The 19,526-nt window shown below is 28.2% G+C and overlaps 1 protein-coding gene across 4 annotated transcripts in view; it reads left to right on the forward strand.

The window, feature by feature from the left end:
• Positions 1 to 19,526, forward strand: part of LOC129981841 (cell adhesion molecule Dscam2-like) — a 430,627-nt gene that overhangs the window by 231,900 nt on the left and 179,201 nt on the right. For 3 of the 4 annotated variants that reach the window (XM_056092863.1, XM_056092864.1, XM_056092865.1), the window contains exons 7-10: positions 5,556 to 5,963; positions 11,610 to 11,771; positions 13,505 to 13,789; positions 16,556 to 16,675. In XM_056092863.1, the coding sequence (XP_055948838.1) occupies positions 5,556 to 5,963; positions 11,610 to 11,771; positions 13,505 to 13,789; positions 16,556 to 16,675 (975 nt within the window). The remainder of the gene's footprint in view (positions 1 to 5,555; positions 5,964 to 11,609; positions 11,772 to 13,504; positions 13,790 to 16,555; positions 16,676 to 19,526) is intronic. The other variant, XM_056092866.1, reaches the window with a different exon arrangement.

The following is a 19,526-nucleotide window of genomic DNA, read 5'->3' on the forward strand; positions in this document are numbered from 1 at the left end:
TTCGAAATTTTTCCCTTTACACTGAGTTTTAAACATTAAAAATTCATTAAGATTAAAACAATTAATTATTAAAAATCAATCGCAAATTTAAAGAAAGCATAAAATCATGCATAATTTTAAAATTTTGAAATTTAAGAAAACCTAAGAAAAGGATTAAAGTTCGCGTTTGTATGAAAAATCCACTTTGTTACCTCATGTACAGAATTCGTTACATAGATTTTGCAACAAAAAGGAAAGAGGGGAAGATGTTAATGCTGCTATACAAACGTAACCTTGTTTCATGATTAAAATAAGATAAGAAACAGGCCAGAATAAATAAATATGACAAAATAGGAGTCTAGCTCTAAATTTTAAGCTTAGACACGCAACATCATTTCTATTGCACTTATTTCATCTTAAATGTAGGCGATGAATGATTTAATGACATCCTGGAATTTTTTCTGCGTGATGTATATTAGATTCAAGTGTAAAGAGTGTTACCAGAAGCAAACGCACAGTTTTCCACGTCCTAAATGTTTCAGTTGCTTTTCAAATGTATAAGAGATGATATATTTAATGTTTAGATGCGTCTTTATATTGTAACAATATCGTACAATAATTTCATTCTAAAGTAAATATATTAAATATTTCGTTGAAAATTACACGCTAATTTGCATATTTTATCTCTCTGGGGTTTTATAATGGAAGTTTTTCTTAAACTGCCAACAATATAAATCAAAGAGATACGAGCTCCAACTTTAGATACGATTGCGGTTGAATATACAAGACATGCTGCAACCATAAATTTCTCTTCCCTTTTTTTGTCATGATTTTTAAAGATTACCAAGAAAATTATTTTTGCTTTCTATGATCTCATAAATTTCACAAGCGACACACCACACAGGTAGAACACAGAAGGAGAACAACCATGATCGAACCGGGACTCGAATTCGAGGTGTCCAGATCATGAGGAAGACACGCTACACCTATGCCAGGACGCCGGCATCACTATATGTGTTAAGCCAATTAAAAAAAAATAAAAAAAGATCTCAAACTGAGTTAAAGATTTTTCCTATAGTTAGATAACACATTGAATTGGTCATTTCTAAGCAAACTGAATCCGTCTAAACAAAATAATAAACTCCGATTTTTTTATTTTTTTTTCTCTCGTCTGAAATTTTCTTTAGCTTCCGTAAGATGGGGAATATAAGTTACCGACAGTTAATCATTCTTTTCCTTAATATATGGATATAAAAACAGTTTTTTTTTTTTTTTTTTTTTTTACTATCTCATATAGAGAAAGCATAGAAATCGTCAAAAACTTCGTCAACTTCGCTGAATTCGAAAAACACAATTTTGGGAAATGATCCGTCTGTCTTTTTGTGACAAAGATAGCCCAAAAAATTTTTGAGTTTGACAGTTGGAATTCGGTATACGGTTACATCAAACTTTGCAAATTTCTATCAGATTTTGAGAAGAATCTGTTCAGAGTAAGTCCGTCTGTCCGGCTGCTTAAATATAGGATAACATGATAATTACAAAAAGAGGAGAGTTAGATAGATAAAATTTAGTACACGGATTGAACATCTTAAATGTAAAATACCTGTGAAACTTGAGTGAAATTTATTTACATTTTGTCTGTCTATTTGTACTTTCAAAAATAAATAAACGCGATAATTCAAAAACGAAATGACTTAAAAATAACTGATTTTATGAGATTTAGTGACTACAAATGCAGTTTTGTGTCAAAATTTTGTTTCAATTGATTGAGAAAAATGACCTAAATTGTAAATTCGATTTTTGGATACTATTAACACATATCAGAGATTAATCGCCAAATATTTCACCAAAGATGACACAATAAATTCAGAAAAATGCTAAATTCACGCCTACTTTTATTATTTCTTGACTGTTGTACGCCAATAACATGAAAGGCGAGCATGCAAGAAAGTTTTGTTAAGACGATTCCAGCTTGTTTATAAATATTTTTTATTACAGCAATAATTAACTCTTTAAAATCAATAAATATTTAATACCATATTTTGAAATCGATTCTAATAACCATACTTATCCTATCCAAGCTGTTTAATCAGTAAAATTGAAAATTGATTCAGAATGTTTTATATTCTACAAGGTTAGTCTTCAAGCATTTCCAATTCGAAATAATTACAATTAATCCCAAGAAAATTGGCTTGATTGAAATAGGGAGGGAACAATCAAAAGAGAAATGTCACTTGCACCTTTGCAGGTTTATGATAGAATTGCTTACTGACTTATAATAAAGCATGCAATGATCGATTGTGAGAGAATTGTGAGGAAAAAGAGGCTTCCCCTAGAATGAAAAGATTGCATTTTCTTTGAACAAAGTCTTATACAGATGCCAGTGGCAGCTGTTAATTCAATCTACTTTGATATACTTGAAAAAATCCCTTTTTACATTATAAAATGATTGATAGAAAAAATTCGCTTTGCAGAAAGCTTATTTACAAATACAGATGAATTCAAGAAAGGCAAGTCCTTTCTGGTTTCAGCACCTAATCTCTTGCTCACAAAGTCAAATAAAAGTTATGAATGAACCATATTATTATCAAGACAACATAGAGAAATTCTTAATTTTGAAAATATCAAAACAAGACGTTATATGGATGAATTTTAATTCATAAAATAGAATAAAAAGGGGAATTTTAATTTTGAATCGAATATGATTGTAAAAGGTTTTAAAAGTTAAAAAATACTAGTTATGTTTAAATTATATTTGTATGCTTAAAAATTATATGTTAAAAATTTGGATAATTATTTAAACTTATCTATATTATTGATACTGGCATTATATATTTATGTTATTGTCAGTTTCTATCTAATGTATTATTTACTTAAGAATTTATTTTATCTATGATTTATGGATGTCATATGATTGTAAATGTTTTTAAAAGATAAAAACTACTAGTTGAGTTTAAAGTATACTTGTATACTTAGAGATTATACGTTATAAAATTGGGAAATTATTTAAACGTATATTTATTATGTATACTGGTATTATATGCTTATGATATTGCTAGTTTCCATCTAATATAGTATTTACTTAAATATTTAATTTAATGAAATAAAAATTGCTCTCTTTGAGCAAAATAGGATTGAAATAATATTTAATGTTTATTTCCTTATTTATAAAGATCACTTGGAATTTTTTTCTATATAAATCATAAACTTTTGGAGATTTATTAAATTTTATATGTAATTTGACATGATATCTTTGTTTTTGTTTCATTTAAAAATATAAATATATAATTGAAATTTTATGGAAAAACAGTTTTTTTATTGCCTTCCGTAACATACTCGCAATAATTTACATTACGTTTAAAATAAATTTACTTATAAAAGATGTTATTGTTTTATTTTGATTTTTGATGTCATCATTTTTATTGCATTGCTGAATTCATAGTTCTTCCAATTTAACTGCAAAGTTGCCAACATTCCTATTCATAATAAATAAATAGCGATGAAAAAATTCACATATCAATTTAGAAAATAATTACAATATAAAAGAAATTGTATGTTTGTAACCAAATGCAGTATTTCTTTCATAAACGTTAAGCAAATTTTTAACTAATGTTAAGCAAACAGAAGGATATTTTTTTATTGTATTTATTTATTTAATTTTTTTAAAAGTGAAAAATATAGTCCCTTTCACCAGGTATTTGCAGCGAATATAGCTTCTAGAGTCATTTCAAAGCTATGAGTTGTCTTATTTTTTCAAAGTCAGAATATTAAGTATACTAAAAGCAAACAACTCGATTTATTTTTATTTAATATATTTTGAATTAAGAATGATTTTACTAAGAACATTTACATAATTTTATAAATTAGGTTTTACGATTCCTTCAGTGATATCATCCTTTAAAATAAAAATACTTTTATATATAAGGTAGAATGAAAATATATATACCAGACGAGAAATACCGACATGGTAAACTTGTGGAATATGAAATAAAAGTAGATTCTATTGAAGAAAAATAACTAATAAATAAATTTTCTCTTCATTTTTCTTTTCTTTCAAAGTGCAAAAATAAATAAGATATGTTTGATGTAATATAACAAAAAATAATTCTAAGTAGTATTGCTGGTAATTTATTTCAAAATTCCTCCCAGCAAAAGATGAGTTTCCTACTTTAAAATTTGAATGTCTCATTTTTGATATGTTATGTTGTATCTATTTTTATACATCTGGTATGTATAATGTTCATGCACCAGACATTTCTTAGATTTAAAACCATATCATTTCTTCAAAGAAATGTACGAAATTTATACATTTCTATCAAACCGCTTCGAAAAACTTATTTCTAGTTACATATTCGATAATAAATAAATTTAACATCAGAGAAAATCTGATTCTAGTTACTGTAAAACATGTACTATGAAAAAACTGGAAACAACTTTTCTCCATGTCAGTCAATAAACATACATGCATCTTTATTTGCCATTGAAAAAATATGGGAATAATTAATTAAAATAAACCATGTGAATTTTATTTAATACAAGAAAGTTACAGATTGGAATCATTTGCTTTAAAATTAAATTTAAGGTGGAATTATCAATAATAGTTATTAATTCAATAATACATTGAATACAAATGATTTTTTTTTCATTTTTCAAGTATTGTTAATTTAAAGGGGGGGGGGTAAATCTGAGTAACTTATAAATTATAAAGATTTTTAAAAAAAAATGAATTTTTTTGTGAAATTGATTGATTGATGATTAATCAGTTCATGCAAACTGATTTAACATTAATTTAAATTTATGTAATGGTATTATTGTTATTTATTTTATTGTGATATTCGTCATATTTTATAACTTCTTTTTTTTTCCTTATATAAATATGACATAATGTTTTTTTTTTTTTCATATATGTTAAGGACAATGTGATTAATCGGTTATTATTAATATTTTACTATTATTACTTCAAATAATTGTTTAATCCCCTTGACCATATCGCATTTATTCATTTAACCTAGACGGCTTCACCAAACTAGTGTACGGCGCATGGAGATTTCGAATGATCTATCACATGTGTTGTATTGAGCTTATTTTTTGTACTATATGGAATGATATATGGGAAAATAATCCTTTTTGCAATTGTTCTTGATTTTAATTTCAATGTAACAAAAATTCTAAATTCAAGGTCAATATATATATATATCAACCATATGTCTTAATTGATTTACAGGTATTTACTATTTTTTTATACACCAACCATATGACTTAATTACTTATTGCTGTAAACCTTATAATATAATTTTATAAGTTCCAGTCCATCATTAGTAATTCTTTATTTAATTTAAATGCGATAAAACATCTAATATACGCGCACTTTTGAAAATTTATCTACCTTAGATTTAATTTGTATTTCAGTTAATCATATGCATGTTTAAAAGATATATTTGAAGCCCAATGCTTATCGCATTGGCTTTACAAACTGCAATTAACAAGAACTTAATGCCTTTCTTCTTTTTCTTTTCTATCCCACCCACTCACTCCTCCTTTCTCCAAAACTGTGCTAAACATTATCAAAACATCAGAGGACGCCCCCACTTTCACATACGTCTTCTCGGAACAAGCTGTACACCCTGGAACATCGGTGTCCTTGAAATGCTCTGCTTCCGGAAACCCTCTGCCTCAAGTAACTTGGTTGGTAGACGGATTCGCAATCCCTGAAGCCTACCATATCAGGGTAGGTGATTACGTAAGCGACGAACGGACAGTCAATAGCTATGTCAACGTATCCAGCGTCACAGTGGAGGATGGTGGGACGTACCAGTGCGTGGCTCAGAATGGGGTCCAAGTAATTAATCATTCCAGACGTCTCAATGTCTTTGGTCCGCCCTTCATACGGCCAATGAGGAACCTCACAGCGCTGGATGGTCAAATCATCACAGTGCACTGTCCAGTTTCTGGTTACCCAATTACCAAAGTGTATTGGGAGAGAGGTAGGTTCAAATTTCGGATTCACTTTTTGGAGAGAGAAAGAGAGAGTGAGTGATATACACACGTTCCCTGTCAAGACATTATTTAAATTTTAAAGTATAGAAGTGCATTTTTTTTAGTATACCTCAATGAAAATTTGGGATGAAATGAAATCGTTTAATATACGCCGTTGATAAACTTCACAGAATTATTAAGTATATTTTACGAAGTTTTATTAAACACAACATATAAAAACTCATAAATGGCACCTAAATTTCAAATATTTTGATGTGTGTCTGACTAAAAATGATTTTTGAAGTTATCTTTTCAGGGAACGTGTTGAGTGAAAATATACATTATTATTAATTTATTCATTTGTTTGATTTTTAAAGTTATATTTAATTTTTATTACTACTTATATATAATAATTATATGCTCCTCTCAAGAACTGATCATCACTTAGAAAATAATATTCATTTTTTATATATAATATTAAAATCATTAGCTCCATAAATTATTTATAAAAATTTATTGATAAATCACGAATTTTTAATCCTAGGGAAAAAAAGTTTAAATTTTCGGTTAAAAATACATTTAAAAAATTATACAAAAAGAATTTTGATATTAGGTTTAAACAATTTACTCCTATGTATTTTCTACGTACTCTCAATTTTACCTGATCATCAAAATTTATAGTTTTAGTTTAACACTCCGGCTGCGTAATTATTTAAAAATCTCTATTTAGATTAGATGTTTGCAAATAAGTTCAAATATTTTTCAAAGAAAGTGAACTCATACTATTTGTTACATGATACTAATATAATATATTAAAAATCTGTAATCGTAAAAATAAACACTCTAAACTACTAAAAACGCGGTTGCAACAGAAAATGAACTGATTGCCAACCCACTGAAATCGCAGGATAAGCAGCTGGAGGGCTAATCAGATTTAACTTTCTGGGGAAATAGTAAAATACAATTATTAGTCCAAATATAATAGTTTATTATTATTATTTCACTATTGTATTTCAATATAATTGATCTCGATGGTTTAAAGATTGTATTTTTTTAATTAACGACTTCTGGTTTTTCATCTTGAATCAGAAGTAATTAAAATAATACAGTTTACTTTGCAAGAAAGAATAATATTACCATTTAAAATCAATTTAGCTAGTCTTGAGACTCACAACTCTAAATCCAGCTTATTAAGATAAAATTCTTAAAGACATCTGCTGCTTTATTATGTAATCAAGACAATATGTGCATAGTCTTATAAGGAGTTTTGCTTAATTGAGGTGATTATGTTAATGAAATGGCTCCCATTCTTATAATAGTTAGTTGAAATGTTTGAATGCAATGTCTGGGATACTTTCTGATGAAATTCGGTTTCATTTTCTAAGCAGAAATGTATATGTAGAATTATAAAGCAGGATATCAGAAGTTTGAAATATATTGAGCATTGGCATTTTTGAAAACTTAATAATAAATATTATGGAGAAGGAATTTCGGATTCACAGATTTTAATTTAAAAACTTAAATTGAGGATAAATTCTGATTTTGAAGTAATTCATTGAAGATTATTTAGAAAACTGAAATGAGAATCTTCAGATTTTAAACAGTTACTTATGAGGTTTATAACATTACCATTATAAACACTTTCTTTTAAATTCGCATCCGGAAATAACTAATTAAAATTTCAAAAGTATGAATTACAGTAATTTATAACATAAAATATTTTAACAAATAAGTAAACTGGAAAATAATTTTCTCATTCCAAGACTTAAACTGGTCATAAATCCTGATTTTGCAATAATAAATGAATGTTTAAACAAATTTGATTTAAAAGGATCGGGTTTTAAAAAGAAACTGTCATTTTACGAATTTTTTTTTTTTTTTTTATAAAAGTACCATTATAAACATTTTTTTTTTTTCGTTTCTTTATTTGTGCTTCAAATATTTATTTAAAATATCGAAAGTATGAATTCCCCTTAGTCATTAATAAAAAAAAATATTATAATACATAAGTAAACGAAACAATTGTAGGACCGCTTTTTAACAAATTACGACATATCATTAATATCTGCTAAGTGACATACAGAATTCTAATAAAATTTTATGTCATAATAATTTCTTTGATCAGTTAATTGATAAATTTTGTTTATCTTTCTTTTCACATGCTCTTGTATTGAAAAAATTGAAATATTTATAAAATACTGAAAAATAGCTCAATGACTGAGTCGGAAAAAAAATAATTATATAATTTTGTATAAAAATACCATTATAAGCAATTTTGCTTACTTATTCGTGTTTCAAATATTTTTTAAAAAACTTCCAAAGTATGAATTCACATTAGTTTTTAATACAAAATATTGTATAAAATAAGAAGATGAAGAAATTCATAAAATCATTTTTATAAATTATGTTATAAGATTGATATCTGCTGAGTGATATGCAAAATTATAATAAAATTTTTATCTTTCATAATAACTTCTTTGATTGGTTAGTTTATAATTTTTTTTTTTGTCTGTCTTTCCTCACACTTTCGTATTGTCCAAATGAAAATATTTATAGAATTTTGAAAAATAGCTTAAGCACGGAGTTGAAAAAAAGATGTAGTGATATATCTTTTCAGTATAAATGTTATCAGTAATAAATAAAAATATTTACAATAATTTCTTTGATTGGTTAATTCATAAATTCTGCCTGTCTTTCTTTCCACATAATTTCGTACAGTAAAAATGGAAATATTTATAAAATGTTGAAAAATAGCTTAAGCACTGAGTCGAAAAAGATGTAATGATATATCTTGCCAGTATAAATGTTATCTATAGACGAAAATCAATTTATCAGACACCCGGCTTGGAAAAAGTTTTCACCCACACCAGGGAGAAAAGAAAAAACAAGATAACATAACTAATAAAATAACAATACTCTGAAATCTCTACCTCGTCCCTTCAATATTTGATTCCCAGAGTCAATATTGTCTCCCCAAAAAAGAAACATCCCTTTGATAAGATCCGAAATTTAATTTCTTCTGGTTTTAAGCTCTGTAGAGTCAGATAATCGAAGTAGACCAACACGCGAGAGAAAGAAGAAGAACAAACTGTAACATTCCCCCAAAGAACCGATAACATCCCATTCCGCCGTCTCATACACGTCGATCGTATAGTTCCAGCGCCGGAAAATAGTCCCCCATTTAGTAAGGCATAACAGTGAGGATGGACTATCGATATATCGCGGGTTATCATCGGGCTCTGAAAATGATCGATTCATCCTACTCCAAAGGTCCCTTTGACCGTTCTGAAGAGGTCATTACAGTGATGCGTGACTTCATCCTTTCATGTAAGGAATTTTTTTCTTACCATCCATGAATCCAGTTTCTTTCTTTCTTTCATCCAAACCGATCGCTATGGTAACAAACTACAAGACCGAAGAATGTTCTTTTACTAGATTGAAGTTTTAGTTGCATTTCTGTAGGGATCGGAGTATGGTTTTATATCTATCTAGTCGGTGGATCTTTTCCTTTATGCTTTTGATGTTCTCCGAGATTTTTAACTGCAAGTAACGACTATAAATTTCTGATTTTTTTTTTTCAAAATCACATTAAACTCTTGTTTGAATGTCACTGGCTGACATAAAAATTGCTATATTTAACATTTTGACGACATTTTCTTTCTGAATGTACACTGAATATATTTCATTATTACAATTCAAAACTCATTGCTGATTGGAATTTACTATTTTTTTTCATTATCATTTAGAACATTGCATTTTAATTGCATCTACTACTAAAAGAAAAGACAGAACAATTTTAAAATTTAAAAATTAGTCCCTTTTATAGTTCGTAATTTTATACAATTTTATAAAAATGATAATTGTGATGTTTTCATGTTAGTTATTGCTTCCAAAGCAATCACTAACATGAAAATTATTCAGTGGAAGAATATATTTTCAATAAAACGAAGTCTTAATTAGTCTATAGATCCTCCTGCGGGGTTCCTCACATATTGGTATGAGAAATTCCGATATCATGATTGTTTCCAGGCATCCTAATAGGTACAGAAGATTTGTGGAGGTAGTTACGCCATACCGAGGACGGGACATATCTCCTACGAGAAAAGTTGTACAAAAGCCGGTGATGGCTCATAGAACTCAACGATAGTTTCCGTATATGCAGTCATGGCGTTCCGATCATTCAATATTTTCAGATACATTCGGGGGGGGGGGGTCGGAGTATCTGTTTATGTTTACCAACCAATAAGGATGAGAACATAATTGTTTATATATGATTCTCAAAATATCATACATATATGTCATACACATATTATTGATTGCCCATGCTCCTACTGGCTGTTGGTTTATTTTGGGGATTTGAATTCAAAAACATTTACATATAAAATTTTAAAATTTAATTTATTAGTGTTCTAATAATTAAGAATTTAACTATTCAAATATATGTATCCTTTTAATTTTTGAAATTTTATCCTCTACATTACTTTTATTGAGTAAAGTAGGGCGATAAAGGAATGAGTGTCTTATGTGTTAACTCAGAAATCAATCTAATTTAATGAGAGTCGATTCTATTTTAGTCCCTTATCCTATTGCATTACCAGAATAAAATTCATAGTTTAAGTATCACATCGCCTAGGAAGAACATGTAATTCTCGAAAGGTAACAAATTCTCCTAATTACTCAGTTATAAATAGCAATATGTTACGCCTTTACAAACAACAAGTAATTTAACTCTATATAATCATCTTTTCCACGAAGGGTATTTTTAGAATTATACAGTAGTATATGAAAGTCGATTCTATAAAAGGTATTAGTTTAGATGTTTTCGATTGGTAAGCGTCGTAACTTATTATATACTTATCTTTTATTCCAAGCAACTGAGTTTCACAGAATTATGCTCAAAAATAGTATTCTCAGACATACTGCTGTGTTTTCTATATTACCTGGGTTTCTTCCACGTGTAAACAACTGAGCAGTGCATGCAATTTCAAATCGGTGTGTGTGCCAAAAATTAAAATATTTCATTCTTCCAATATCTAAAGAAATGTAAAGTATATGGCCTATAATTAAATATCTCTCTTTGAGAATTAATGAACATATTCTGTAATTTAAAACCATAAGCGGGCACTCCAACTCTCCACTAAGGCACGCGTATAAAATTGAGTGACTGGACCGCCACCACATCAACACTGACGAAAGTTTTCCACCATTGTTAATGTTGTGTGCCCACAGTTATCCTGTGAGTACGAAGGGTCATCACAGGCCAAGATACAACCTGTTCAGTGAGAAAAGTTGGGAGCCGGTTCAGTGCTGGCTATGTCTCCCCATTGGCAAGACGTAGCCAGTCTCTAACATTTTTGTACGCACCAGGGTGACGAGAAAAAGCATCATTCTAGAAGCTTCTATGTCTCATTTCTGAGGTGCCTCCCAGTGGGAGGAACATATTCTGTAATGAAATTTTTTACACGATATTTCAGATCTTATTTTTTTTACATGCACGCATGCAAATATGGTGATACATATCTCATTTAAAACTATCACAAATATTTTCTTTTTCTATATCTTATGATTATTCTTCTTTTTTGCAGTTCAATTCTATCGACTTCTATAATTGATATGATGAATTAAAGGTTTCCTAAAATTGTTTTCATTTACAGATGGAAGACCTTTGCCTCACAATCATAGACAGAAAACCTTTCCCAACGGAACTTTGGTCATTGAGGATCTGCAGAGATCACGTGATGGCGGGAAATATCATTGCGTCGCCGAAAATAACAGAAGTCGAACAGCAAGAAGAGATGTGTCGTTAAACATAATGGGTGAGTATCTGTAAATTTTTATAAACATGAACGAAACTATTATTTTTTTCCTTAAATAATTAAAGCAATAGTAGCCCAAAAATTGTAATAATACTATTATATGCAGAAGAACAAATATAAATAATGCCCTTTAATTTTATTATTTTATTACTGGTCTAAATGAAATTTATATTACTAAATTCGAATTCAAGCTTACTTTCGTCTTTCTTCAAAGCAACTAAATACTGAAATGCGAGTGTGGGCCTTGGGATTTAGAGACTCTAACACATGTTTTCTGATATCAAAAAATGATGTGTGTTCCCTAGACGTCTGTGTTCAGCTTCTAAATAATCTTAGATGCTAATCCTATGAAATTGCAGTTTTTTTTTTTTTCCATTCAAAGACCTAATTTCTGTGATGTATTTTTGAAAACTCAGGACTTCAAAGACCTCTTTCTGATGCTCGTTCTTCCGAGTGAAACAAACTGCTCACCGTTGTGGTTGCATGTGATATTATAGCAGGATGTGCTTTACTGAGATATACTTGCATTCACTTTTCATTTTAATATATTTTTAAGTGATCTAAGCTTTACGTCTGTGATAGATCATTATAGCGCCTACAAAAAATGTCTCATCAATAAAAAATAAAATATATAATGCAATGTAAATCAATTTAAGTTTGAGATGTGCCTGATTTTCAACTTATTGGTTATATTATGCAATTTATTCCCTTTTTTTCCTTTCCGTTATAATTACTTTGTTTACACATTTTATTCACTTAAGCTTAACATAATGACTAATTCTTGATTGTATCAGTCCCAATGACGCTTAATAAATTGAACATGGAAATCAAATTATTAGCTTCTTTAATATTCGAATAAAAATGTCATCTACTTCCACTTGCTAATTTTTTTTTTTCAAAAAATTCGTTCATTAATTTATCTTGAAGAATAAACTACTCTTGATGCAGAATCCAGAGATGATTTTGAGAAAATATAATAAATATCTGAAAAATGTGGAATTTAAGTATACACACAAGTTTATAATTACAAAGAGTATCTATAGAAATGCCACTTAATCATAAAGCAAATTTGAAAATTGGTTTAATTCTAAATATGCAGCATTCTACTGAATATCCGGCATTAAAAAAAATGAATTAAAAAAGTTTATATTTTTTGTGTTGTTAATATTCTGACTCCTTCTTTTTTAAGAAAACGATTATTTTTTTTTACAATAAAAGAATCAATTGAATCAAATAAAATTATACTGGTAATTAATATATATTATTTTTATATAGAATGGATATTCTAAAAAAAAATCTTCTTCAGTAAAAAATGCTTATGATATTTTTACTTTGTTACGTTTATGTATTTCCAACTAAAATTTCACAAATACCTGAAATTATCGTTTAATTCCAAACTTACATTTGGAGATGCAACTGCTCAATAATTAAAAATTGTCTTATATAAAATTTATTTCACCCATTCTTTAGTTCAGACTCTTCTCTTAATTAAATTTAAGAATTCATTACGTCAATAAATTGAGATACTTCCATTTAATTATAATCAATTAGCTGTAAACGAAATTCCACCAAGAATTCTTCTACAGACTTGCAATTTATTTTTCTTACCATTTACTTACTATTCTGATACCCATTCTTACAGCTAAAACTGCTCAGTTTGCATTAAACATCCAAGTATTTTATTCCCTTGTTACTTTGCTCCTCAGCTGAATCATCTTGCCTTTCATTTGCAGCTCCGCCAGTCGTTGAACCATTCGCATTTGCTTCCGGTTTATCTGAAGGCAAGCGAGCCACAGTCACTTGTGTGGTGTCCTCAGGGGATCTCCCGATTCGCATTTCTTGGATGAAGGATGGCCACCCCCTTCCAGACGACTTAAGAGGCTCCATTAGTACAGTTAACGAGTTCACTTCCACTTTATCTTTTAGCAGCGTTTCTCAGATCCATAATGGGAATTACACTTGCATTGCTTCCAATCCTGTAGCTTCAAGAAACCACACGGCGACCATGATTGTAAAAGGTGAGGTACTTAATGTGGTGCGTGTTGTTTTCAGTTGTGTTTTAGTTTTATATTTGTTTATTTTTTTTTATTTAGATCTTTAGTTTTATCTAAATTTTGTTACCCTTTTTTTTATTTGGAACTTTAGTTTTACAATTTTTTTTTTTATCTTTAGTTTTATATGCATTTTGTGGTTGTTTTTATTTAGATAAAAGTGATTGTTCGCTTTCTTTCTGTTCTTTCATCGGAATATATACTTGACTGGAATTTATGGCTTCACTGATATAGATATATTAAAAAAAATTATTGAAAAAATTTAATTTTTTTAAAATTTTGCATCACAATGTAGGCTATGAAATATAGAATATATTTGGTGTAAAGCAACGTATTTTGCAACTTTAATTTTGTATAAAGCTTTACAAAAATCTCCCGAACAATAAGTTCTTGAGATTTATCACAAAGTTTAACTTACTTGTAAAAAAAAAATTGATTGAAAATAGTTGTGAAACTCTCTGAGGTGAATAAATAAATAAATAAATAAAAAATGGGTTAAGGCAGAGAAATTTTTCTGAGACTAAATTTGGGCCGCAAAATGGTCTTTGTAAGTTAACAATAATTAGTAAATGCTGACTAATACTTTTTAATTAAATTCTAATTTCAGAATCATTTATGTTGAGAATAGCAACAACAGCTACAAAAAACTGGAATAGTATTTTAAGCATATAATGGAACAATGAAACGTAACATCATAATTTAAAAATATTATGAAAATAAAAATAATAAAAAAAATCAAATGAAAAATAAAATATTTTTATTTAAATTCATTAGATCCTAATTTATCCATAAAATAAAGTGATCCTCAAGTCAGTAATATAATTTAATAAGTAACTTCACTGATCTTGCTAATTAAAACGATTTAGTTCAATTTTAATTTGAGCGTTTATATATATATATATATATATATATATATATATATATATATATATATATTTTTTAAACGAATGGATGTATATATATATTTCTTTGCAAAATTTAATTTCTTACCAAAGCTCTTATTACGATAAGTGCTGAAATTAATCTTGTATCGTAGACAAAGTACCTAAAGTACAATTCATCTAATTAGTGCTACATAATAAAATTTAATTGCAATTTAATTTGTTCAATTTTTATAATATGTTCAATTATTGAGATTAATTAACTTTGAATCAATCATTTTGAACGAAAAAAATACGGTAATTACTATAATACAACTAAACAATAAATAAATTTCATTGTCATTAAATTTTGTTACTCATTTTCCTGCAGTTTTATTGGCTTTCATCAAATAATCTTAATTATAATTTTTATGAATGAGTTTTTCAGTTGCAGCATTGCTTAAGAAGGAAAGAACATATTTAATTATTTAGGATTAATATAATGTTGTACAATAACTATTTTGCTATAATTTTTGAGTTTCATGTTTAAAACATTTATTTAAATCCACCATGTTCAATATGTGATTCATTTAATTCTATTTTTTTATTGTGAAAGACAAACAATTTAAATGAAATAAATTTCGATATAAGTACCTGCCTGAATTGCTTTTCATATAAAAATTTAGACTAATTATTATTAGGAATTTAACTTTAAACGATGGAGATAAAAATGTTAAATGAACATGAAACTTTTAAATGGCATTTATCTTACATATAAAAAATGAAAACTATTAGAATGCAAAATCATTGTTGCCCGTAGAAAATTTTAGCTCTTACCCCTGCAGTTGGATGGTGACGTTTAAAAAAAATAGGAAACAACAATACCATATAACCGAAAACTCTTATAGAGAACTATTTGTAGCGGATTGTTATGAGCGAAGATAGAACCTGGGACCTTATGGTTCGCAGCCGAGTAACATGATCACGATACAAAAGCAATTGCTCGTGCAGCGCAGCTGTTAACTGGCTTATAAGCTTCCACTACATATTCAAAAATACAACAAAAATACATTATTTGTTTGCTAAAATTTGAGCATTATGCACACACCTAACTTTTATTCTACTGCAAGAATTGAGGATTTTTATTGATTAAAAATTAAATAAATTCCTATGATTTAAGTAGAATACTATTTAGATAAAGAGTTTCATAGAAAATAAAATTTATTCTGTAGGAAAATGACATGTTTTTGAAAACATTTGCATTATATTTGAAACAATTGTCATTCTGAAATATATACATTGATAAGAATATTCCTAAAACTTATACCTTCAGAATCTATCTTCCTATAATTTTAGTTTGCGATATCATTTTTTTAATCAAGTGTTAAGCTTTATTTATTTTATTCCATTGTTATTAATATACAATTCTTAATCGAATGGCGTCGCCACTGATGTATAATCGCAGAAAAACTCGACAATACTTAGGCAAGCTTTAATGTCGTTTGTGGATTTTTTTAATACAATAGGGAAAGAAAATTTATTTGAAAACTTGCTTACAGTGATTTTTTTTTTCTTATGACAATATTCAAGTATTCTCAGAATGCATTGTTTCTTAGTTTCAATCATAATGTCTATAGAGTACTTGATTTGTTACCGAAAGTAAATTCTATAAATGATTTATTTTTATTTAATTTAAAAAAAACAATATTTTGACATTCAAATGATATTTATTCCAATCATATGAACTTATACATATTTCTGTTTAAGATAAAAATTTCAATATTAGAATTAAATTCTAATTTATTATTTTAAATTAAAAATTGTTCTGGCATCTAAAACAATTCTCTGTTTTCCTTTCTTTCAATATTTTTAGTTCCTCCTAAGTGGAGAACGGAGCCATCCGATAAGTCAGTGGTGATGGGTCAACCAGCTATGTTTGATTGCCAAGCAAGTGGATATCCTGATCCAGTGATACGTTGGAAAAAATCTGCAGGTAATTAAAAGAAATATCTGATAATTAAACTGAATTTTAAAGTTCATTGCGATAAGAAATTAATTTTCAATCATATGGATTTTCATAATGTGTTATTCAAGCATTTTAAAGTTATTAAAGCTTACATCTTTTCAGAAGATATCGTTTAAAAGCTTTTATTCATGAAAAAGATAGATTCACAATACTTTATGGTAATCAGTACATCAAACAATAACGCAGAGATGTAGTACAATGCCTCATGTTAAGATTGAAGCGTGCATGCATGAAGCAGCCAAAGATAGAATGCTGCTAAATCAACTCATATGAAATGAAGGTTTTTGATATAAAATGCTGATAATTTTCTATAAAGAATAAATTCAGGTGACAGTATGTTATTTTTTGCAGTTTCAGTTCCCAAACCTTAAATCAAACTTTATTCGTTGTTCTCGGTTTCTATATCTACACATTTGTTAACATCTGTTGCATACGGATGTCACTCTATTATCACGCAAATGTATTTCTTTTTCAAGAAAATTTAGCCTATAATCAAAATTCACTTTATTAAAAATTTTACTTAATGACGAACTTCATCTTGAATCATAATAATATGATCAGATAATACCAATGCCAACATTTTGGCTTGGATGCACGACATTATAAGCGAAGACCATTCAATATATTGTAGAAAGGGAAATATAGAATTTAAAGGATAACCTAAAAATCTACCCCGTTGATTATGCTTTAAATAACAGATGAGAGATTTGACTCAAGTTTGTAATTATATTATGATAATTTATTTATTATGCAATCATAAAATAATATCACAAAGCAGCTCATTATAATTTCTGAATTCATTGTCCGAGACTTTGATTGGATTTTACAAAAGTGATTTATGTCAAAATGGAAATTTAATTTTACAGCAATATTGAAATTCTGGGATTTAAAATGATCTAAATTAACTTTTCAAGTGATTTTTAGGAATTTTATTCACTTGTCTGATAATTAAACAGAGAAATTTAAAAAAAGAGTAGAAAACAATTTATTGATACCATTTATATTTAGGCAAAAAAAAAAAAGATATTTAAAATAAACCCTCTAACTTTGATAAAGAGAACAATTTCGTTCATCTTTCAATTATTATATTATCTGATAGAACAATTTTCTAAGTAACTATCCTGTCACCATTAAGACAATAATTTTGAATGTTAAACTGTAATTAAAGATATAAATTATAAAGGGTGTCCCAAAATTTACGCAAGATTTGTATTTCCCGCCAATCGTCCAGTAAAGTGTTGATAACCCAATTAAAAAAAACAGCATTCGACATCTGATAATTTAGTGTCAATAAAAATGGAGCGTTACACGATAGAACAACTTTTTTTACATTGTTGAACAATATTTTAAAAATAATCAGAGTTTGGGGGGAAAAAAGTGCTAAAATTTGAGAGTTAGCCCCCTAGATCATGTGATTTTACTCTATTGGGTTTCTTTTTATGAGGTCATTTGATATCAAAGGTCTATTGTAAGAATCCCACAAGGATGCTTTGAAGGAGAAACATCAACGCTGCATCAACGAAATTCTGCCATATTTATGCAAAATGGTCATGAAAAATTTCGCTAAAAGAATGCATATGTGTCAGAAAAGCCGTGGAGGTTATTTGTTCTATGTGTATATAGCCCGATCTTTTGTACTTTATGATTGAATAAAAATATAACAATTTAAAGAAAAAAAACGTTTTTTCATTTAATTCAAATCGTGTGTTAACATGTTGTTCTATCGTGTAACACTCCATTTTTAGTTACTCTAAACTCTGAGCTGTCAAATGGTTTTTAATAGGGTTGCCAACCCTTTACTGTAAGAATGCTGACAAATTCAAATCTTGCGTTAATTTTGGGACACCCTTTATGCGTAAAATGTCCAATATAAAAACCAAATATCTGCCCAAAAGAAAGGAATTCGACACAATTTATTTATTTTATGCACCAGTTACTTACCACAAAAAAAAGTCAAATCAATTATCGAACGAGAAAGTTTGAATTAGCATATACTCAGCACTTCGAAAAAGAAAAAAAAAAGTCTGAATATCGATCACCACCTACGAGTGTTCAACCACCATAAACACCGTCTACATTCCAAACATTGCAAATTCCAGGAATTTTGTAAGAAATAAGCCAGAAAAATGTTAGAAAAGTCGTTGAAGACCAACTATTCAAAGCCTTTTTTTGCTCTCCTTGCAAAAAAGAAAATGAGATAAAATAAAATGCGTAGGATACTTGGAATGATAAATCGATAAATTGCTATTTAAGAAGCATAGAAATACAAACTGGATGTAAAAGGAAGTAAATATTTACATTTTCTGATGACATCCTTACTGTGTTATAGAATATTAGTGCCATTCAAATAAGAAAAAAGATTAAATTCATTTGAAAGGTAATTTTAATGATAGAATTATATAGATGCAATTTCAGGAAATAAAAGAAGGAAATGTAATAGCTTCCTTTGAGCATCCATTACACATTAGAGATATCAAAGTTCGCTTGAAAATGTTTTGCTTTTCTTTCAGAAAATCGTTGTCAATGATTTCGAGTACATTTAGATATCTTCATAGACTCCTGAGAAATAAGATTTAATGACGTTTGAAATACGATATATCATGCCCCGCATTCTAAATTGAAAGCATATCTTCGTTGCTGCATTTCATTATAAACTGCATATAACCGAAAAAAGGATTTATTAAGATTAATGAGTTTACTTTAGAAATTGAATGATTGCTGAAGTCGTCAAAATTCATGAAAGCAAAATTTTTTAATCTTACCAAGACGATTAAAGAGCAATTTATGTTTTGAGAATGATGAAATTTGAAAGAAATAA

This window comes from Argiope bruennichi, chromosome 8 (genome assembly GCF_947563725.1).
Source record: "Argiope bruennichi chromosome 8, qqArgBrue1.1, whole genome shotgun sequence".
In the NCBI taxonomy this organism is placed as follows: domain Eukaryota; kingdom Metazoa; phylum Arthropoda; class Arachnida; order Araneae; family Araneidae; genus Argiope; species Argiope bruennichi.